This window comes from Lonchura striata, chromosome 8 (assembly GCF_046129695.1).
Source record: "Lonchura striata isolate bLonStr1 chromosome 8, bLonStr1.mat, whole genome shotgun sequence".
Classification (NCBI taxonomy): Eukaryota; Metazoa; Chordata; class Aves; order Passeriformes; family Estrildidae; genus Lonchura; species Lonchura striata.
In genome coordinates, this window is record NC_134610.1 from 13,334,109 (window position 1) to 13,357,845 (window position 23,737).

Below are 23,737 nucleotides of genomic sequence, written 5' to 3' on the forward strand. Positions count from 1 at the left end.
CATGTATATTTTATGTATATGTATATAACATATGTATTCATAAGCAAACATCTGAGCCGGGGATCTTTAAAATGTTCCAGCTACAGTGCTATCTAAAGGGAAAAAAAAAAAAAGTGAGGAAGATTTAATTTTTTTTTTTTTTTTTTTTCTCCAGGCATCTGATTTACTCCGTGACTCTGATGCTTATCAACAACGCGTGAAGATTGCAGTAAGGATCCTCCCTGGAAGGCGAGGAGGAGCAATTTCCAGGGGGCTGGGAGGAGGTGGAGTGCAGCGCGGCTCTCGCCTATAAGGAGGTGCCCAGCGAGCGGCTGGTGCTTCCCACCCAGCCGCTGCTCGCAAGGTGAATCGCCGCGGCGGCAGTCGGGGCAGCGGGCTCGGCTCGGGCACCGCTACCGCCGTCCGGAGCGGCTCCGAGGGCTGCGAAGAGTCCCCCGGCCGGCCCCGGCTTCCCTCCACCCGGAGTGCTCGGATGCCGTATGGAGTAAATGAGCGGAGGCAGAGCGAGCGCACAGAGGCTCAGAGGCGCTCGGAGACCGGGACCAGGGGAGACAGGCGGGCGGCTGGCTTCCCCCTCCGGGGCTGAAGATGGATTCCCGAGCCCTCGGGGGCTTCACTCTGCTGCTCTTCACTTTATGGCATCTGGGATTAACTGCAACAAATTGTGAGTAACGGGAGTGCGAGGAGTTGCCTGGGGTTGGGTCGGGGGCGGGAGGAAGAGATGGGGAGTAACTCTACGAAAAAAGGGGATTATTGCGCCGTGACCTCTGAGAAACTTAGCTCGGCTCCGCTTTGCTAATGGAGCTCAGAAATGCAAAGTTGGGGCCAGATGGAGGGACTGCTCTCCACCGTCCTGCAGGTGTGGATGTGGGAGTGAACGGGAGACGCTGGAGCCTGCGAGGAGCCGCTCGGGTTTTCCGCACGGTTTGGTGTCCTTCTATTGGCCGCATCTTTTTGCGGTCGGTGGCCGCTGTCCCCCGCATCGGCTGCGGGCCACCGGCCGGGACGGGGCCGGGGTCGCGCCTCTGCCTGGCCGGGAGGGTCGGTCCTTCCCGCAGGGGCCGGGGGATGTCGCGATGTTGCGGGCGCAGCCTGGCTCCAGGCTGGCGGAGCAGCGCTAGTGGCGCTCAGCGTCTTCTCGTGGCCCGGCGGTACCGTCGGTTCCCTGGGCGCTTCCCACGGGCGCGGCTGTGTCCCGGGGCGTGGTGCTCGTCCTCCCTGCTGCCCCACCATTTCCTGGCTGGCAAATCGCCGCCGCTCTTTCCCCCCCGACCCGGGAGATCCGCTTGTAAGTTCGCCACGTATCTCTGCCGGCCCTGCGGGGTCGGTCCCCGCAGGCAGGAGCATCCCTGACCGCCGGGCTTTGCGGTGCTCCAGCGGGCGGACAGCGGCGGCGGCTTTACGGGCGCGCTTGGGCGAACCCGGTGCGGCCGGGTACCGGCGGTGCGGAGCGTGCCGGAGCGCGGAGCAGGCGGTGATGCTCCCGGAGCGCAGACAGGCAGAGAGGCGGTGATGCTCCCGGAGCGCAGACAGACAGACAGGCGGTGATGCTCCCGGAGCGCAGACAGACAGACAGGCGGTGATGCTCCGTGGGTGCTCCCCGGGCTGCCGCGGGGCTGGAGCGGCGCTCCCGGCGCGGCCTCCCGGCGGGCGGCGCGGGGCGGGCGGCGGCCGCGAGAGGGCGCTGTTGTCCCGCCGGCGGCGCTGCCCCGGCCGAGCCCCGCGGGCAGCGCCGTCCGTCCGTCCGTCCGTCCGTCCATCTGTCCGTCCGTCCGTCCATCTGTCCGTCCGTCCTCCTCCTCCCAACGGCCCGGCCTCTTTCCTCTTTCTTCTCCTTTCCTACACGTGCGTTTTCCTCCTCTTATCTCCTTTAATTTCCAGTCAATTAAATCGCGGTTAATATGTTTTAATATCGCTGGCGAGCACTAAATGGCAGGCGATTTAAGGCTGAGGCTTGCCGTTACGGATGCGGCCATAAAGTTAATTCCTAACACTTAAAAAGAAACTCCGCGTTAATGAGTTTTACTATTTCACGGGTGACAGTTTAATTTCACAGTGCCAATAAACATTTCCATTGAATATCCGCTGCTTCCTAAATATTTAGGAGTCAATCTTAAAGCATGATGATCAATGGTTTTATTATACTGTACAGATTTTACTTATTCATTGAGCAATGAATTAGCATGGAATCAGCTGTAAGTGCTTTCCCAGGAGCTGAGTGAAGGAGCCTGTGAATCTGTAATAGCTGCAAGTTCCCTAGGAACCTCGTTAGATTCGCATGTGAAGATCTATGTGTGCTCGTACGGACCTCAATAATTGCAACCAGTATGAAAATTCATCACCTGCTTAAATAAATCATCTCCTTATGTTGGAGCTCAGGGAGGCTGTGCACTCTTCCTCAGTTTTGGGCCAAGAAAGCTTATATGTGGGCTAAAATATTGAAGCAGTATCCTAAAATATATTCAAGTAGCTGTATGAAAGTGCCATCAGTTTAAAGGGTTACTGAGCTTCCAGGTACCAAAGGAAAGAACCAAATTCCACATATGAGAAGCTTCCATGCAGGTGACTGTCAGAAGCTTCTATGTGAAAACCCAAATGCAAATGGGAAAGGATGGGTTCTGCACCCTCTCAATTTGAATACTTTGACCAAAGGAGTTTCATTCAGATACCAGTACTGGTATGCTTACAATGACTTCAGCAGGTTTGTTTCTGACAGATTTTATGAACAAGAACAAAACTGGGGACAGTATTTATGGTTGAAAAGAACTATGCTTGGGAGTAGGGGGAGAGAGTGCAGCTCATTTAATTTTCCTCCTAATATCTAATATGTCTTTAATATAATTCAGTTTTTTCCCCTTACTTGTAAATTATAAAACTCTTTAAAAATTATTATTTTCTCACTCATTTAATTTACTGTAAAATTAAAGTCCTGAGTAAGTAAAAATCTTCTCTGTCACTGAGCTATTTGATTCTAATTTTCTCTTTGGTAATAGTTTTTAATTAAAGAAAGAATTGGTGAAGAAACTGCTTTGAAACACAGCTACAGGCTAGGGGTCAGTAGACATCATTAGAAAGATCAGAATTGCCAAATGCTAATAAAACATTAGAAATTCCTCCCACTTTGCATTTTGCAATATTTTATTAAATTAGGTAAATAGAGTGGCAATCTGATTTCTCCCCAGGGTACTAATTACTAGAAAATGAATAAATAGCCATGTACGTAATGCTGAAAATGTGTTGTATGTGATGTCTGGGAGAACTGAAACTTCAACATTTATCGGATAGACAAGGAGACATAAAGCCTTGCCTGCTATATAACAAATTAGTTGCCCTTTAGCAGCATATTCTGTGATCTGAAAACATTAGTACCTTTGAGTCTAGACTTGTTGAGCCCTTCCTCCCCCCCCCCCCCCCCCTTTTTTTCATTATGAAGTTGGAAGGAGGGAGCTGTAGTACAAAAATGAAAGGAGATATGAACTCATGTTTTTCTTAAGCATTTTTCTATATCAGTTCAGGGCTAGTTTGCAGCTGCAAAAAGAATTGCAGGAGCCATCAGTGATCTTCCACCCAGTTTAGTGTTGTGTAGCTTTAAAAATGTTCCCTATTGCTATTTTACACCTTATGCCTCCCTCCCACTTACATGTATTTTTCCTGACTGACTTTTCACACATGGCCTGAGAAGATGTAGCAGATTAAAACACCTCCTGGTCAAGTGGCGCCTTTTAACCCCCATAGTGAAAGTTATTCTCCAGTTATTACATGTTTCTGTTCCAGAACACAGCTGCCTCTGGTACCTACATCACTAACATTTATTATTCCTTTTCACTTACTAGCTGATCAGGAGACTTTCAAACCTTTCACTTAAATCCAGTCATAAGTGTCAGCCAAAGCTGCAGGAATTCAATGTGTAGTAGAATGTGATCATCTACTGAAGTACTTGCAGAAATGGATGGTCAATGTACAGTCCATTACTCTGCAGTAGATTTCCATGTGGCCTTACAGGACACATCTGTCTTTAATAATTCTGTTCAGTTAAAAATAGGCAAGGTGCATCTGTTTTTTTCTTTATTTTGAAAAAAAGAAAACAAACTAAAGAAAATGTATTTTTTTTTTACATGGAAGTTATATATATTATGTATTTATTTATTTTTGGCATCCAGTGTTCACTCTGATTTTAGCCTTTTCTCTGCAGTGGCGATAGTTGCACAGGAGTCAGCCAAGTGTAAGTGGAAACTTACAGGAGCAAATCTGACTTTGGATATTTGAGGCCATCAAGATCAGGAGGGTGTGTCTGGGATTTATGTAACAGCACAAACGAGACCTGTTGAATCAACTGTGGCAAAGGCAAGAGGTCTCTTCAACAGTGACCTTTCTATCCGTGTGGTCAGAAATGCTAAGTTTGAAAAGCTGTGCTGAAATAAGGTAGAATATTGATCGTTGGTTTGTGCCTTGTGTGCTTGCAGACTGTGTAAAGAGCAGCAGATAAATCTCAGGCTTTTCCTCTGCCTCCAGAACTTAAATATTCTTAACAAGAGAATAATGTTCAGACATGCCTTCCTCCGTTTCATACAGGGGAGAACACAAATGCTAGCTTTTTCATGCCTTCAGATGCATCAATGGAGAAATTGTCAAAAACAATGAAATTTCCTGGGAGAAAAGCTGTGAATGGCCCACAGCTGGTGGGTGCCTCCTTTGCAGACCTGTCAGTATCTAACTTTCAGTCCCTCTGACTCAGTCAGCACTCATTGGCTGTGAATCAGTCTCAAGCTGGTTATTCCATGGACTACAAAGGTCTTTGGATTCTGCATCCACCAGGCAGATGACATTGCCAGCTACAGGAATCCATCCAGGGTTATTATCTCAGTGTCCAATATATTACCAGCTTGGACATTTTCTTTTGTTTTTTTCCCCCCTCTTAATGTCATGCAAATACAGCAGGTTTTTCCTTATAAATTAACAGCAAGAACAATTTGTTTTCAAATGTGTTTGGTACATTTGTACAAAGTAGAGACTTCAAGTGTAAAATATGGTGGGTAGAACAACCTACTTGTGAAGCTCTCCCTGCACATGGCATGTTCAGGCTTCTGCCAGCATTCCAGTCCGTGTAGGACTGGGGAAGTTTAAGTACTGTAATCATTCTTTACCAATGGGAAACTGAAGGTTTGTATATAAACAAGAGATGAATATACAATCAGTGTGAGAATCCAAGTAGCTGAAATGAAGCCTTAGGGGTCAATTGAGTCGATCCCATCTGGCATGGTTGTGTCCCATTCCCTGTTGTTAATTCATATTCATATTTGCTATATGTAGTAGTTTCTAAATCCATAGACTACTCCTCATTTCCTTTTCCCCTCCTTCTTCTTTCTCTGCTGCTATTTGAAGCAATTGGAGTTTGGATATCTGAAAACTGAAATGAATAGGAATATGAAAGCAGTGGGAGTGTGAGGTAGCATTTGTTTATTTTTAGCCCCCAAAATGGATTTTCTGTAGATGTGACAGGTTTCAGCTCTATTGGCAAACTTGAATTACAGTCTTACCTATCCCCTTCTCTGAATAAGGGGAGAAACAGAGGATGGAAGGTGTAAGTGCCAGCTCACACGTGCCAGGCTCTCTATCCCCTTCCCCTTTGCCTACCAGCCTACAGAATCCTCCTGAGTGTTCCAGGGCTGTCTGTACAGGGCTCCAGGTAACCTGCTGTGCCTTTCCCCCCCTTTTTTTTTCAAATAATAAAGAACTCTGCTGTGTTTTTCCACTCTCAGAATTAGGGAAATGATATCCTAGTTCTGTAGCATCTACATTTTCAGTCTGCTGTGGCCTTACTGATACAAGTATTATCTCTGTAGGATGTCGCTCCTGCTGGACTCATCTCTTCTGGGTCTGTGCAAAAGAGAAAAGAACTGGTAGATTTGTATGAACGTTTTCCTTCTTCTTTCAGTAAAGTCTTTAAGGGACATGAACTAGTTTTTTTGTTTTTGCTTTTAACTAAGCTCCTTCTACTGAAACTAAAAGAAAGGGGAAAGTAATAATATAATAATGATATAATGAAGGTTTAAAATCACAGGCAGTTCTTGAAGGTTTTGAAGGCATCACTTGGTAAGGCAGAAAGCATCAGCAGACATTTTGTCATGTCTGTAAGTTAGAGAAAAACAGTATTTTGAATTTTTCTTGATACACAGTATTGGGCTGATAAAATTGGTTATTAATTTCCTTGTATTAATGTTGTCACTGATTTTTTTTAAATTTACCTGTGCATGTTCTCTGGGGCTAGTAATGCCATTTGTTCACTAGATGATTGCAAATGATGTTTTAAATGATGAAAATAATTAAATATAGAAGTTAGAGGGGAAAAAAAAAGGATTGCAAAGCACAGATTTTTGTATTTTTAATTATCTGTTCTGTTAAGCAGTTAAAAAAAAAGTGATAGTTCATAGTGTGGTGATCTAACTGCCCTTCTACACAGATATATTTTGATATATGCAGAAAATATTTAATACTTTAACTGGTATTTTCTCCAAAAATAAAGAATGGTAGCTTAATAAAAGAAAGGGCATGAAGCCATTTGTAAATGTCGTAAAGGATCCTGCTTGGTCTGTATTCTAGAGGAGGAATCCCATTTTTCTTGCTGTGTTTTTCCTTTGCATGGTGCTAGCTCTTTCTCTATGTTCTTACAAACATATGCTGGAACTTGGATAATTTATTTCATCTCCTGCAGAACTCTGTGCCCAGAGATTATCAGTACAAATTGAGGATAAAGCACTGGAAGTCTGCATGAGTCTACCTATCTACAATACTAAATGGGCATTAGAGTCCTGGTTCTTATGTTCATTCTCTTATGTTGTATTTTGTAACCTGTCAATTAGAGGCTTTCAGAACTGTTCTTTTGGATTTTTTGAATGTACTATTGTAGTACTTAAACTGAAAATAAGGTGCAGAGCACAAAGTGGCTATGGCAGGTTTTATTTTATCCAGCGTTTCTCTACCCTAATAAAGACCTCTTTAACTTTGCATTCTCTAATGCAACACCAGGGATCTCAACCTGTGTAGTCCTTGAATATTCTAATTACCATGAGTGTGCTGCAGCCAGAACAACAGGATGGGATGAATTAATGGACATCTGTGATAAAAAAAGTCTTTTTTCTATGGCAGAAGTTGTCTGTGGAAATAATATTGGCTTGTCTACTCTTTGTCAAACATATATGGAGTTGGAGATGTTTTTGTGCTGGAGAAGAAGGTTTTAGTGTTAGAAAGAAAAGTCAAGAAATTGTTCACATCACAGAAGCAGAACTAGTCTCTTCTCTATCAGTGGTAGCCCACCTTTTGTCCTCATTTTGCACATGCCAGATGAGAGAGGAGTGAGGCTTGGAATCAGAGCCCTGTGTGCTGGTGTACAGCAGGTAGGAGGAAGCTTCTGGTGAACCCTCAGTTTCAGCCTGGTTGAAACAGGCTTTGGATAACAGCAGCTTAACAATTTTTTTTTTTATATGAATGGAGATTATCCAAGTGACTAAATGTAAAGTAGCATCCAGCACCACTGTGACTCATGGTCTGGAGGTGTTTCAGCTCCAGGATTATGCTGATGTGCTTGCATTGGAACAGGTAGCCCAGATTCCTGATAGACTGAGTTTATAAATGAGTAGGATGCAGGTGCTGGAGGTTTGCTGCAAAGTCTGTGGGACTCCCTCCTGTCTTAGTCAGCATCAAGCACGTTACACCAGTGATAAAGTTGTAAAATTCCTTCACTGTTCCCACGCTGGACAATACAACTCTGAATTTGAGGTTAAGAGGTATTTTTAATGAGCATCAGTGTTAGGTGAATTCCTAAAAGCAGTAACAAGAAAAAGCTAACTTTGCACTTGCTCATTGAATACTGTTCAGGACTATAAAAGGCTTTTAGTATCTGCTGTTAATGTACTCTTTTCCAAACTGTTAATTGCTTGGGATCTGTGATATCTTTATGGCATAAAGGGCATTGAGTTGCAGTGGGACACAAAGCATTCCATTCAGTTTGGTATTTGAAAATACTCAAAAGCTATTCAGCAGCAACCACAGCAGTGGAAGCTGCAAAGAATAACTGGTATCATATCAAGAGGAATGTTTCTCTTTTGACATTGGCAGTTAGGGTTCAGCACAGAGCCCCAGCACATGAAGCAGACTGGTGCTCAATGCTAACCACCGTGGCACTGCAGTGATTGGACTGGGAAGGAAACAAATGTGTTTTCCTTCTCTCTTTTATTGTGTGTATTGAGAAAGATTGAGTGTTGACCCTTAGGAATTCTGGGGCATAAATTTTTCTTCTAAAACTATTCAGTGCACTGTGTTGCCAATAAAGTAGTAAATAATAATAATAATTTTCAAATGGGTAGAATCCTCTCTTTGTTCCCAGCTGGGCAATAAGGAGTTGATAAATTCTGTACTGCCTGGAAAAGAATTGGCTTGTTCCATTTACTGCTCTAAATGGTGAAGCATTGTTCCTCGATGACAATGGTTCTTCACTGATGACAGCTCGTCAGCATTTCAGGAACAGAGATAAATGCCTTCTGATCTATGCCACCAGTGACACATCTGTAGTCATTCCCATAACAATTCAGTGAAGTCTTTATGTGTGGGCATTAGTTGCCCCCACTTAGGATGTAGATACTGAGCCACTGCTCTCTGCTCTCCTCCTTGGTCATAAAAGCAACCTGCTGGGCATTAATATATAATTTTCTTTCTTCCCTTCATGTAAATTTGTCACTGGAGCAGGAGGGAAATGGCATGTTCTAACTGGAAAATATGTGTTGTGTCTATAAAATTATACACAGGAGCAGGAGAAGGAGTCTGGGGTGTGCAGGCAAAGAGAGGAGGTCACAAAGAATGTTCTTCCAGTTTCCTATTACCAGTGGCAGCTTCCTAATGCACTCAGTGAAGAGGTCTAAATTAATGGTCCAAGTGAGTCATCAGTGAACCCTTAGTGGGAGCGCATTCATTTGTAGTAATCAGGATTGATTTATGAATAGGACAAAAGGGACCAAATAAGCTGTGAAAATGCATGTTGTAGATGTTTTTTTCCCTTGATGAATAATTCATCCTCTCCTAGTATCCATGAAAACAAAAACACTGTGCACATAAAAACCCATTAAAAAAGTTAATCCCACAAATGGCTGAACATGGAGGAAATCAGCTTTTGTTTTAAAAGGTAGATTTTCTCAAATCTTCTCTAATTTGATTTGCCAGTGGGGTATAATTTAAGTCAAACATGTTAGCAGCATTACTTGCTATATAAAGGTCTAAATATTTAATAGATTTTGATAAACGCCTGCCCCCCAGATAAAGAGCTAAGGAACACTCATTTTCCACAGAGCACAGGGTAAGATAAGCCAAATAGAAATGGCAAATACAATGGAGAAGGAGCGTCTGTTCACAGAATATGGTCCTCCAGACCTGGCCTTGGGGGAACTTGCATAAGTGAACCTACATAATCCTATAAATCCTAAATCTAAGTAATCCTGCACAAACGACCTCAAATGAAAATGATGGAGGTTTTTCAGTGGCTCTAAAGTCTCATGGTCTCCACATGCCTGTGAAAACACCCACAGTGAGCCCCTCTTGGGCAGAGCACATGCTCTGGAACATGCTGTGATGTGTGTATTCACACAATCCTGGTGACCATCTGCCCATCTCCTCCTGGATAGACATGTCACTGGGAAGGAGAGATTCAGTGCCCCTGCAGGAACTGGTGCTCCAGAGGAGCTCAGGTGCTCTTTGTAAACCTGCATAGGAAGTCTCTGGAGAAACAGAATATGAACTTGAGTGAGTTGGATTCTAGATGGGCTCTTTACCCCTAGGCTGCCCAACCCTTGGTGGACCTCCTATGTCAACACTAAACAGAGCATCAGAAAGGAGGGAGAAACCTTACACAGAAAGAACAGTGCCCCCAAAAGTTCAGAGGGGTTAGTTTGTGTTGTTTTACTATTTTTAATTTTGTAGGAAAATAGTTTTCATTTTAATTTTAGAGGAAGAGCCTCCTTCAGCAACCCTGAGGAAGATTAAACAGCTATGGCATTTTTCACAGAGACTGTTTGTTTGGAAAAGAAAATGAAAATTTGATGAATTTCAGTCAGATGTAGCTTGCAGCATTCAAATATTTATGGATTATCAAATTCTCTTTTCCCAGCTCTGCTTCTTAAGTACAGAGCTCATCTTATATGTAATATTAATTCTCATTATTCTTAGACAGTTATTCATTGAATTCTTGTGCAGACTCAGTTCATCTAGGACCTGGTCTAAATTTCGAGAAAATTAAGGCAATGACTTGTACTTGAATTTCAGATCATCTTTTCCTCAGAAGCCTGTTCATCCAGTATACAGATCCCTTTTATTGTTCTCCTGAAAAGTTTATTTTCCTTAAAATCTGTCTGGCAATGTATGCAATACAAGTTGTGTTTGTACTTGTCAGCAGTGGGAAGAACTATTTTTTTTCTTAATGGTTTCTTTTGAGCTCCTCATTTGAGAGTGAGTTGACCTGTTCTACTGTCATATTCTGTGCCACCCTTGTATGCAACTTACTGAAAATACAGTTAAAGTTGCACATCCTTTTGCACACTTCTTTGCATTTTTTTCAACAGTTGTTCTGTTTCCAGTACCCTCTGAGTTGAATACACTCCACTGTAATACATAAGACTACACTTTGGTAGCAGCATTTTACAAGCATTACAGAACACATTTTAGGTGTTCAGAAAAGCTGATAGTCCAGTGGTACTGCTTCCAGGCAAATGTCAGCTCATGATGCTGATGCTCCTGGGTCCACAGATGAGAATTTGTTCCTAAAAAGCATATAGATAGCTTTTTGTTAGTAACGTTAGGTACATGTACTTGCTAAATTATTAATGTTAAGCATTTTATCTATAAAATAAATAATTTTTTTTTTTTGCAGATTATAAACTATTTTCCTTTTGAAATCTATGCTTGGTAGCTGGTCCTGTTTCCTGGGTCCTCCTCCAGAGAGACTGCACATGAGCCAAAGCAGTCTCTTTACTGCTCCATTAGGAGCTGGGATTACAAACTCCTTTACGTGCCCATATTCCTAACCAAGTGTTTGCAAACACCCAGACTATTTTTCAGACAAGCAGTGAGGATGTACTTTTCATCTGTGCTTTTGCTTAGGAGCTGTGGCTGGCTTTGTCAGGTGAAGCCAACCTGTACAAAGGAAGTTGCTTTCTTCCTTGAGACCTCAGCAGAAGACATAGAGAAAAGACCTGCTCACTGAACACAGGTCATTTTTCCACTTAAACTTCTAAGGAGGTGGTGTCAACGGCCATGACTCATCCCATTTCACCACAAATACATGTTATTTCACTTGCCTTGACAGCCTTGATCCAAACATCACCAGTTTTGCCATTGGTCCAGGCATTAATGGCTTCTGTGAATTAAATAAAGAAATCCTGATTTGAAAACCTTTCTCTGATAGCAAGCAGACAATGAGTCAGAGCTATAAGAGAACAGATTTTCCTCCTACCCTCTCCATCTTGCACCCATCCTAACCTTAGCAGAATCTGATTTATAGAGCCTGGGCTTTTTTTCTATTTCATCTAATTAGCACAGGCACTGAGGTCAGTATTCTAACACCTGACAGACTTTACCAGGGTACATCACAATTACAAGTGAAATTATCTGTTTTTCTGCTGCACTGAAAAATGTAGCATGTGAAAATTAACATAAACCTCCTAATGTTAGGATGAAAGTGTGGGTGTTAGGGAAGAGGCACCTTCTTCAAATTTGAAAGGCCTGGGTTTGATGCTTGACTTTTTGAAAGCTCTCCCAGGCATCATTAGGTGATGTGCTTAATTGTTTTGAGCTTGAGTTTACCTGTTCTATTTCATTAGGGCTAAGTATTCATGTGTATGCAGGCTTTCACCTGCCAACAGGGGCTGGAGAAAGAGGTTTTTATGCTAGGCAGTAACTTAATATAAGCAATAATGCTTCTTTTAAAATTCCCAACTGCATCCATGAGTACTGGAGCCTCGTGGTTGTCCTGGCCCTCTCTAGTGGGGTCAACATGCAGAAACCTCTAGATGGTCTGGATGTAAATCTGTAATTATCAAGTCTTCAGTGGGAAAGCTTGTTGGCTGACAACCAGAATAACATCTTTTTTGAGCAGTGTGTCCTTCCATCCATTTCTCCATGGCATGCAGGTAGAGCTGACTTGCATGTCCCTACAATGCCATGTAAGTGTGCACCAAGTTGCTTGCCTGGGTGCTAAACTGAAAATTTGTGATGAAAATGATGCATTCATATAAAATTGAAGAATAGTATCAGTTAAATATAGTTACAAAATACTGTCCTAAGATAAACAGAAGACCTGCACAAGAGAAGGGCTATCCCTTTTATTTATTACATTAAAGGAAATGATAATCTTAGCTTAGAGCAATTTCAGAACAATTCTATAAAGTCATGTTCAAGCTAAGCTTTGTAAATTCAAAGACAGACATTTCAGTGTTCAGGCAGGGAGAAAAGCAGTTCACAGCTGGAAATGTCTGCTCTTCTCTTGCACGAGATTCACAGGGAAGGGTAATTGATTTAGACTCCTTTAGGACAAGAATGGGTTTTCTGTGTTAGTGAGTGTGAAGCACAAGGTCTTTATCCTAGTGGGGGGATCTCTATGCCAGTGATAACAGCAAAGTGTCTGCTCTGAAGGCTCTGTGTGAATGCAAATGTATGTTCTGCTTCTTTGTCAGATTTGTATATCACTGACTAGTGGCAGTCTTTAATAGCTAGTTTGATGAGAACATCTAGACCTTTGTAGTCTGGAACTAGTAAACTAAACCTTCAGCTCCCAAGAAATGAGAAGTTTTTTGGCATAGTCCTTAACTAAGAAACAGGAAACTCACTAAGCTGATATTGAAGGTAAGAATTCAGTAGTTCTTAGATATCCACCATCCATATATTTTAATGGTGATGGAAAAGACAGCCTCCTTTCCATGTCTGTAACCTACTTTTGAGGTTCTTTCATAAACATATGAAAGGAGGCAGGAGTAATTAATGATAGTCCAAAGCATTATGTTAATCAATAAGTCCATATGTTTTATTGAGGCCATTCTTGTATGAAGCACAGTATCAAAAAGGGTCTGAGGCTATCACCAGTATGTTTAAAGACAATGCAGCCTTATGATTATCCCACTCCATGATAGTTTTGTCAGAATTATTAAAAACTGCTTCCTGTAATATTCTTACATGTACAAATAAATAAATCTTGTGCTTGTACTTAGTGTGTTATGAATAGATAGCACATAACACATTGCCTCACTTCATTCATTGAAGTGACCAAGAAGATCAGAACAAAGTGAAACAGTCCTGAGTTATGGAAATAAACCAGGCTTAAAGTGAATCTGCCTCTATTAAGTCAGAAATCTGATTTTTTTTAAAATATATTTTACCTTCTCTGGGGGAAGGAAGAGTTTAATTAAAAAGAGATTCAGTGAGAATTCAGAATAAGAGTCATGTCTATTTTTCCTCTGCTAGAGCCTTGGAAATGTGGTGGTTTCTGAAGGAATGTACTGAGATGCAAAAATAGGAAAGAAACAGGAGAAATAGGACCACTTCCTGAATGAGTGTGGACCTTCCCATCTGTACAAGTACTGTTTTCAAGATTCTCCCTCCCTGATAGCAAGGACTCAGCAATGGTTTCTCTTCCCCTGCTTTGTCCTCTATTTCTTTTTTCTGGGTAAAGCAATTTCAATTACACCCTCTTGTCAGAGAGCTCAGATCTGGCAACAGCCATCTACTTGGGCATTGTGGTATCATCTCAGGTAGATTAAAAGCTGAGTCCCTCAAATATTGAAATTCTGGCAGAATCAAGTGTGTCAAATCAGGAAGGTAATAGAAAAGACCTCCCTGTAAACAGACAAGCACTGGTATTTTTCAGGTCAGTAAGGGATTTGTCTCAGATGGATGTCTTCTAGAAATGGCTGAATGGTTTTCTAAGGTTGTTGGTCATTTTTGATGGAATAACAAGTGAAGAAACACTTCAAGAGCTATTTCTATGAATCTTTGGGGAAATTATCTTCATTTTTCAGGTCACATTTTCTGTGGCTGGTGCTTTGTTTTTTAACATTTAAATACCTGCCTTTGTAGTTTGGAAAGTAAATGGCTACAGAATCTCATTAGGACTACAGAGGTTGTGTTTTACAATATAAACATGTTTCACTTCAGTCCAGAGGATTTCATTCTTAGCTTAACATTTAGAAAAGCAATAATACAGTTAAGCAATGGTAAACTGGACTGAGTATTCTGTGTGCTCACTGAAGTCCAGTGTTCCAGCAAACAGGATCAGAAGCCAGAATGCTTGAAATGTAAGAAGAGTATAAATCTTAATTGACACTGAATATTAAAAAGTATGTAGAGCTGATGGATATAAGTTCTCTCTTCCCCTTCTTTTAAAGGAATTTAAATTATTTTTATTTATTTCATTGTATCATCTAAATGTTAGTTCTTCCATCTTGAAATCAAATAATGAGTGCTCAAGTCTGACAATGAGATATCAAAAGATGCTGTTCCTAAATTCTGCTGACTGTTTAGTTCACTGGAAATTTGATCTTGAATAATACCTCCAGATCCTTCTACTGACTTCTGTGTATACACTTACATTTTAACAGAAAAGCTGTAGGTGTGCATGCCGCCAGCTCTTCATATAGAGCAGGATAGTATCTTAGATGTTGCTGATTTTATAGAAATCCATTTTGTTACAATTACTAAAATAAAACAAAAAAAATGAGGTGGTGTATTGAAACTTTCCTGATTAAATCCATCAATTTCAATTTCTATATCCTTTGTTGTACTCTTTTTCTTTGGAGATGAGAATAATTTTCTAAGACTGAGTAGCTTCAATATCCTGGTTAATTAGACATTTACAGTTTTTTTGAAGATGAGTCATTAGGAATTTGACTTGTATGCAGTCCTTTCCAAGAACTACTCTAATTTGTGACTTGCTATCATTTCTCATTTAATGATGGCTAGTGAGGTTGTGGTGCTCTGCATTACCAAGAAAAAGACATTGTGGTAAGCTAAGGGAACTCTATGATTAAATTCCTCTGTTTCACTGTACAGTTCATGCACTGAAATATTTCCGTGGTGTCAGAGGTGGACTCTTTGTACTGATTAAGTCTGATTTTAAGAATACCAAAGAAGTTGCCTAGAAAGGGGCATCATTAGTTACCCTTTACCTGCAAGCTCTCTGCTCAAGAGCCTGCTGCTGTTTCTGATAACAAGGAGTACATCCAGAAGGACCTTTATGCAGGCAATGTGCTCTGATTTCTGTCTCTGCCATTTAGTCAGTTCTCTCGCTAGCTTTCAACTTGTCTTCAGTCACGCTGCAAAGTGCCTGACCTCTCCTTTTTCCTCCCTTTTTCTTTTCCTCTTGCTTATTCTGCTCAGCCTTCTGATTCAATGACTAATCTGTGTCTCAAAGTAAGAAAAACCAAAGGGTGAGTTGCTTTTTCTCCTGTGATCCCTCTAATTCTCACCACTTTTAAGTTCAGGATCCTCCCTGTCCTTCAGCCTTACAGCTGTAGACTCTCCTGGCTTTCTGCAGTCCTGCCTGTGTCCAGATCTTGGTACTTCCTCAAGATTAAATGCATTTTTCTACAACTCTGTGTCATGCTGATAGATGCAATCCTGCCTCTCTTCTATTAGAAGTGGTAAATAATGTGGAAAGTGTTGTTTTGTGGTGAAAGTGTACACAAAGTATAAAGAGGAAAACTAAGGGTCCTTTAATATTATAATGATAATAATAATACTGAAAAATGCTAGAATACTCCTGATTTCAGGAAAATTACCTTCTAAGCAAAGAGACACAACCCCTGCTAGAAGCAGGAAAACACATAATTTTATCTGAAACTGCAGATGGGGTTTGCAAATATTTAGACTGAATGGGGAGCTGATAGACAGCAGAGTATGCTTTATCTGCTCCAGCCTAACACCTCCTGGCTGTATTGCTTTCTTGGCTCTGGAAAGTAATTTCTTCCAAGCCATTAGGTCCAAACTTTTGTGGAACCTTTCATTCAAAGTTCATTCCTGTTTCATTTTAATGCTGTTATATTTGCACCTAAGTATAAATGTGTTTATGTATATAAACATTCAAAGGTAATTATGTATACTTTATGTATATATGTATAAGAATATATACCAATCTGTACTCAAAAGTAAATTATAAACACATACATGTATGGCAGTATTCAAATGTTCATTCTCAAAAATGATCAAAAGCCTGTGCAGAGCTATATTAAATAATATAAAGTGGTTCTTTGGAGACAGGAGAGTTTCTTTACATCTTATATGCTGCCTTTATATGAAGCAGAGCCTGAGCATTTCTGTAGGATGCATTTAGCATCTCATGTGAAAAATAAATCAGATACTAAATTTTGAATTAATGGGATTAGAATGGTTTAAAAGGTTTTGCAGTTAAAGAGATAAATCTCTCTCTCTCTCTCTCTCTCTCTCTCTCTATATATATATATATATATATATATATATATATACATATAAAGCCTAGATAAGTCTACAGACATGTCCTCTCTGAAAACTATATAGTTTTTTTTTTTTATGCAGAAATAAGGGTTGTAAATTACTGCAGCTAGTTAGCCCGCTGGGCAACATCATTAAGGAGAAATATTTCTTGTGTGGGTTTGAGCAAACTGCCAGCTTTATACCCCACATTTTGCTGGATCTTCTTGTGTACTCTACAGAAGTAAGGAGAGTGGATTGGTAGTGCTTTAATTTTATTGTTCTCTTCTCAAAAATGCTGAGTCAGTTAAGCCACAGAATACTTATCAGGGGATGTTTTGACATATTAAAAGTACTCCATTTATTCAATAGGTATTTTTATTATTCAGTTTATCTTCCAATGATCTGAACCAAATTCTAGTCTATTTTGCATACAGTTTTTATTATTTTAATTTATGTTCTGTTTTAGAGTGAAGTAGAAAAAGAATGGAATAGCCACAACTAACCATTGAAGTTTAAAATTTTCACAAGATAGGAGGATGTGCTTTTTGGTTCTCTGATGTAGCTGCCTTGTTTTATAAAACATGCTAGTTTTCTTGGGTTTAAGGTGCTATTGTTTCAGGATTAAAGCATTAGATATATTTTATCATATTTATAAAGACAAATATAAGAGTAATATTTCTGATAATGAAGCATAGTTAGTTACAAATAGGAGATTGCCTAGAATATAAATAAGGTTAACTATTAAGGAAGATAAACAGATAGAAAGTTTGAACTACAATGTTCAAAAATCCACATAACTTTCCTCTAGCATGATGGAAAGCAGTTACTAAGGCAGAATAGTGAAAATGCAATATGAAATAAGCAGATTCCCATGAATATTCATAAGCACACATGTGCCTACACCAACACATTGATCCACTGGGTATCAAGGAACAAGCAGGTGCCCCCAAACAGCCCCCTGGGTGCCCTGTGCCAGGGCCCTTCCCGTGCTGTATCCATGGGAATATTGGATGTAAATATCCCATGGCTTGCTCTGCTCATTCTTGTTGGCAAACATGGGGATTAAGGGCAGTGATCCACAGCTAACCTCGGGTGTCTTCATGCTTGCTTTTCTGGCTTTGTACACTGTCTTATTTTTCATCACTAATCTTATTGACTTGCATTCTCCACAGGGAGCTGCAGCAGACTCCTCTCTGCCAATAATGCAAGCCCATTTGTGCTATTTTGATTTTGGTTGTAGCATCTCTCTCCAGTGGTTTGTGTACACCTGTGCCATCCAGAAAAATACTGGTGCAGGATGCACTGGGACATACTTCTCAATTGGTACTGCCAAAGTCTTTTTGTATCACGTCATCTTTTAAACATGCCTTTTATCAAAGCACTATTTATCATGGTAGAAAACTGAGGAGAATGATGAAGTTTACAATGAAAGTTAAATTTTGTTTAAAAATGAAGTGTCGATATTTGTAAGTCTGTGTTGAGCATTCTCAGAGGTAATCTGAAATATGAAGAAGAAAGAGTTTTAAATTCCCTTTTACCTTTTCATAGGGACATAGACTCCAAAAGCCATTAACAGCAGGAAAGTATGCAGAGAAAATCCGCAGGGAAATAATGATCTATGCAGTGCACAGAATCCCACTGGAGAAATGGGCTAAGAATGTTCAAAGTGTTTCTATATGCAAAGGCCTAACAGTTGGAATGAAATGTTTTGTTACTCAGAAATGAGTTTGATTTGTTAATAAAAAGGGGGCTTCTCATTTAGTTTTATTGTTAGTTCAAATAGACAGACTTCCTCTTCTACCCCTTTTTATTTCCCTGATTTTTCTCCCTTCCTCTATTTAATTTATCTTTGTAATTTTTTCCGGAGATAAATTAGTTTAGAAAGAAAATGTCTCTCCATTTGGAGGGAGAGAAATAAAGAAGCAGGAAGGAGAGACTTGATAACTGTTTTTCTCTCCAAAACCTGTTTCCATTTTTTTAACATAAAAATGAAATTTCAATGCAAGTGGAAATCTACAAATCAAAAAAATTGGGGACATGTGTCAGACTTTTTTCTTGCTCTTTTCTTTAACAGTTCTTTTATAGTCTCTGTAAGGCATCCCACTAGGAATCTCTGCCATTTAACCTGCAGTGGACTCAACCCCTTTTATCAGATAGTGGTTCAATCCTGTATCACCAAAGTGACTGGAGACTTGTCAGCATCATTTTAGCAGGCTGGCTTGATCAGGTGATGCTATAAAGATTCCTATTGCTGCTCTAATTATCTTTCATGTCTTGCAATTTGTGCTATTTGTACAAATTGCTCCCAGTGATGGTATTCAAAGCCAGATTTAAACATACTACTAAATCATGAGAACATAGCACATAACAAGCCACAAGGAAATCCAAGAAGTATTGGATCTTATTATAATCTCTGGCTCAGAAATACCTAATGAATTGTAAATGCAGTTCAGTTCAGCTAATGTTGAATAATTAGCTCAGAAACAATGATGAAAGTGAGCTGGTCTGATGAAAGGATGGTAGCACAGTAAGTGGGGAATAAATGTGGGCGTTATTAAAGGCACATCTCCTAAAACTTTGAAGCAACAATTTAGGCTTACAGCAAAGGAACAGGGTAGGCAAAAGAAATACGTAGCCAGAGAAGAAGAAGCCACTGGATAGAAGATGTTTACTTGGACTTCTGCATGGTGAACTGAGGCACTTTCCCTTTTACAGACTGGGAAAAAAGACTCAAGTGTGAGCTATAGGTTAACCTCACATTTTACATCACAAATTTTATTTAAATCAAAAGGGAGAAGAAGACCTGTCAGTCAGATTAATGAAGTTATAACACCTGCCTTTGTAGGGAGAGTAGAATCATCATTAACTGTAGGCTAAGTGAGTCTCAAGGTAGCACATAAACCCTCTATTTAGCACCACCTCTATGCATCGTTTGGCATGGGAGAGAGTGAATTCCTGCTCCATCCTTCCACCTGTGTTCCCAGCCCAGTTCATGTACAGCTCCACTTGTGCCTTTTCTCTAAGTGGTGTGGGCAGTGTCCTCAGTGTTTCCCATCTTCAGTGCCAGCCCTCTCCCACTGGGAAGCTTCCTTTTCTGTCACACAGAGCCTCTCAGTCTCCTCCCAACACCAAAAACCAGAGACATTGCCAGGTGGGGAATCCTTCCAAAATTCTGGATCCGAAAACTGAAGCACATCTTGTCCTATCATACAGAACACCTCCCTCAGGATGGGGTCTAGTCTCTCACTGCTTGTACAGCAGGTTGGAAAAGCTGGGGGGAAAGGGCAATAGGCTTTCCCACCTGATGGCAAGAAAAAAAAATTGTATTTTGCACATATATTCACAATAAGATGGCTTAATTTATGCTTCCAAATGAACTGGACCAATACAACAGTGACACTTTTTTCTTTGAATACGATTACAGTTTCTCCCCATTCTCCCCATTCTTCCATTCCTGGAAGGGGGAAAAGAAGAAGCTTTTGAATCCATGGAAGGTTTTGATAATTTAGTTTGGGATGAGATGTAGCACCCATTTTTAAAAATAATTTGTTGTTTCTTAGGCATGCCTAAACAGTAATTGGTAAAAATGAATATTTTTATGAAATGCCTTTGAGCAGTAAAGAATGTTTGCTATATTTCTTCCCTTCCTTATGCTCTGAACCTGCAATGTATTTATGAGAGAATCATTTATGTAAAACCACATTTGCTATATGGTCTGATTACTGTTGCTTCAACCTTGCTTTTCCTGAGAAATAACCATTTCCACTTAGTCTGTTTGAGGCTTCAACCTGTTTTAAGTAATATGATCTTGGCAAGAGTTAAATAGACATGAGCAGACTAACACTCAGTTTGTCATCCCCAGCATGCTCCATAAGCAGTTTCTGTAAAGAAAGTTTTAAATTGAGAACACACCTCTGTGTTAGTGGCTTTCCTACTCCTTTCACTGCCATCCTTTGCTTGTCTTGTCAGTGGATGAACTGTAAGCAAAATGCTGTCCACCTAAAATATAATTTGCTCTGCATGATGCTGAACAAATAATTTATTGAGCTAACTGAGTATAGCATGTCTTAGCACTCGATCAGATATCCTTGACTGCTTGGATAGGTGTTGGAAAAAAGTTCATTCAGCTTTTGTTGTGGTATAAACCTAAAAATAGCAAATCTCTTAGGTCTTCTATCTCTGCACAGTCTCTTGTGTAAGCCAAGACACAGAGAAAATGACAATGTGTGGCAAAGAATTTATGCAGTCTTCTGAAAACTTTATTTTAAGTATTTTTTTTTTGTCTCTGATATACTTAACGCTGCTTGCTTCACATGGGATTGCAGGTAGTTATTGAATGTTTTTTTAATGTTTTGTGGAAACTTCTGACATTCTTTGATGTGTTATATTTATCACTGCAATGACAGCGCTTGTGTCAGCGATGCGATGTATTCGAAAATGCATGGCACACAAAAATTATTGATCCTTTCAAGAAGCCCAAATGATTTTTAGCTTTGCCTCAGGCTCCATTAGCAATGTGGAAAATTGAAAAGGGCTCTCAGGAAAACTAGCACAAGATTGAAACTGCGACTGAAGAGCTGTCAAGTGGAGAAGTGCTTATGAATTATAATGAGCATGATCTAAAGATGACATTATCCTTTAGGAGTTTGGTTAAATCTTTCCTCCTGTCGTATGACTCGCTAAGGTCCCTTAGAGCAAACAAAAAAACAAAGAGAGAGTGGTTTTAGGAAATGTATTTAGGGGTGGTGCACATGAAATACAAAGGAATTGCAGAATGATGGGCGGCAGGGACAGGGTTTGAGGAGCTACAAAGAAAAGCTCCAAACTGGCTGTCCCAGGGGTCCAGGGTGCTTTCAGAAGGAATTCTCTTATATGCTTACAAAAAAGATCTCTATATTTTTTTCCTTTTACACTTTTATGTGTTTCGGAACTTGTCTCCAAAACATCTTGAGATATGAAAAAGACTTTTCGCGTTACACATTTCCATATATTTGTATCCATGTTGACATTTATTTCTAATTCACATTTTTGATGGAAGGGAGAGACCATTTCTGTCACTGTCTGGCACTGGTTGTACTGTGAGCTCTGGATTGCACCATCTGGGCTGGAAGGAAACCTGTCCCTTTCTGAAGGTTTCTCAAACAGATTTCACAGGGCACATTAAGAGATATGTTAGCATTCCTTGGCAATAATATGATGGAAAATAATCTTTCTGTGAGCTGCATGACTGGAATAAAGGGCCACAGTTGATCCACATGCCACTGCTTCCAGGAACTGGCCATAAATACCAGTCAGCAGTATTTCAGGTGAAGGGAATTATTTTTTTTTCCTCCAGAATGCAGATATTTTTTCCATTTATTCAGTACTTTGTCATATAACTTTTACTTCCAAAAGAAAAGAATAAATTAATCACAACCCTAAACTTTGGCAAAAGATTTAGGATGCAGATTTTAATTTACCTTGATACTTAGAAGGAATGCTGTCACCTTTGACAAAACAAGCAGATTTTATTCAATTACTCCCATGTTAACAGAACAAATGAGAAATGCAATGAACAGCAGGTTCAAAAGCATTTATAGGATCAGAAGAATGATTCCATCAGAGCTGTACTTTTGGTGCTACTAATATCACTTTCCTGGATATCTTCCAGGTTATATCTGTTAAGACTTGCTGCCAAGGCGAGTACTTGGTTTTACTGTTGTCAGCACTGTGCAGACAGTGTGGATGCAGGAAGGTACCTGGGTTTTTCTCAGCTTCCATGCATTTCAGAGTGTATATATACATGGGAAAATTGCTAGCTGTGTGGAGCAAGAGGGGTCTAGCCTTTTCCAGATTCCAAATCACTATGTGAGCAGCCATTTAGAATAATCTTAACTTGATAGTTACCCTGCAAGCCACCACAGGAAAATAAATGCAGAAAATAGGGCAGCCTTTACAGCCACTTCTGAATGCATCTCAAGTGCTGATAATCTTTCTAACCAAATTTATAATGATCTTTCCTCCCCCCATATAAACGTGCACTTCATTCATGGCTAATACATGAACTCATGAAGGACTTGTGTTTAGACAGTTACAAAACAAAAAATTGACAAAAGCTTGCCCAGAGAGATGATACTACTAATTAAACTCTGTGGTGCATTATAAATACTGCAAATTGGTTTAATTTTACATAATGAAATACCTCAGTCAAAACACTGAGTAGTGACTGATTAGAGCTGGGGTTCCAGAGAGTCTCTGACTTTGCTTTTATGTGGAAGAAGGCTGAGATCTGACCATGAGTGTTTGCCTTGAAGGGAGGCTTGGGAGGAGGGATTTGGTGCTTGGTTTTTCCCATGCTGTGTTAAGCACTTTGACATTGTTTGCCATCTGGAGAGCAAGAGGTGCCCCAAGGAGGGGTCAGGCAGCCTGGAGCAGCTGATGTCAGGTGCCTTTCCCTTCTCTGGAGGACACTGAACATTGTGTCTCTCTGCATGTATGGACAGAGCAGCCTTAGGGTGCTCCCTGAGCACACACAGATGTGTGTCATTAACAAAATGAATATTTGTCTGAATTTTACAATCGATGTCGTATAGATGTGAATATGAATTGCTTCCTTTTCAGCTTTCTTTGAAGAGGATCTTCAAAGAGAAGACATTGTGTTTCCATTTTTCTGGTTAGATGCCTGGCTAGCACTATTTGATGTGTTATAATGCTGAAGGAATGTGGTCAAGAGCTGGCATTTATCCAACCAAAGCTTAGGTACTTCAAGTAACTTTTTTAGATGGCTGAGATCATATGAATGCAGCTTTCTTTTTTTTTAAACTTTTAATTATTGTAACTATATTTAAATTACGTGTTCCCACAGACTTGATTACAAGGTATTTGAGATAAAGCCTTTAACTTTGTTGAGATAAGAAACTTTCTTAACACTGCCTGCCTGCACAATACAGTGTTTTCCCCCTCGTATGATTCTTCATCCCCTGATACAGAGTCCATGCCTTCATTCTAAAATGCACCATCTACTTTCCAGAGGGCAATAGGACACCAACAGGACACTTCTATTCTAAAAGCTCACCAAAGCTTCTTTTTTTACACATTAAATTCCATATACAATGGTTTGAGTTGGAAAATTGGGTTGGTTTTAATTCCTTGACCATTTATAGGGTTACCTTGCGCTAGACTTGGTTACTCAAAGCCCCATCCAATCTGGCCTTCAACACTTGCAGGGATGGGCCATCCACAACTCCTCTGGTCAGCCAGTTCCAGTGCCTCACCACCT

The 23,737-nt window shown here is 40.4% G+C and overlaps 1 protein-coding gene across 1 annotated transcript in view; it reads left to right on the forward strand.

Annotated features, from left to right (window-relative positions):
* The first annotated feature begins 291 nt into the window (after positions 1 to 291).
* Positions 292 to 23,737, forward strand: part of CNTNAP5 (contactin associated protein family member 5) — a 272,631-nt gene continuing 249,185 nt past the window's right edge. The window contains exon 1 of the mRNA XM_021526152.3: positions 292 to 664. Within this exon, the coding sequence (XP_021381827.2) occupies positions 589 to 664 (76 nt within the window). The 5' untranslated portion in view covers positions 292 to 588. The remainder of the gene's footprint in view (positions 665 to 23,737) is intronic.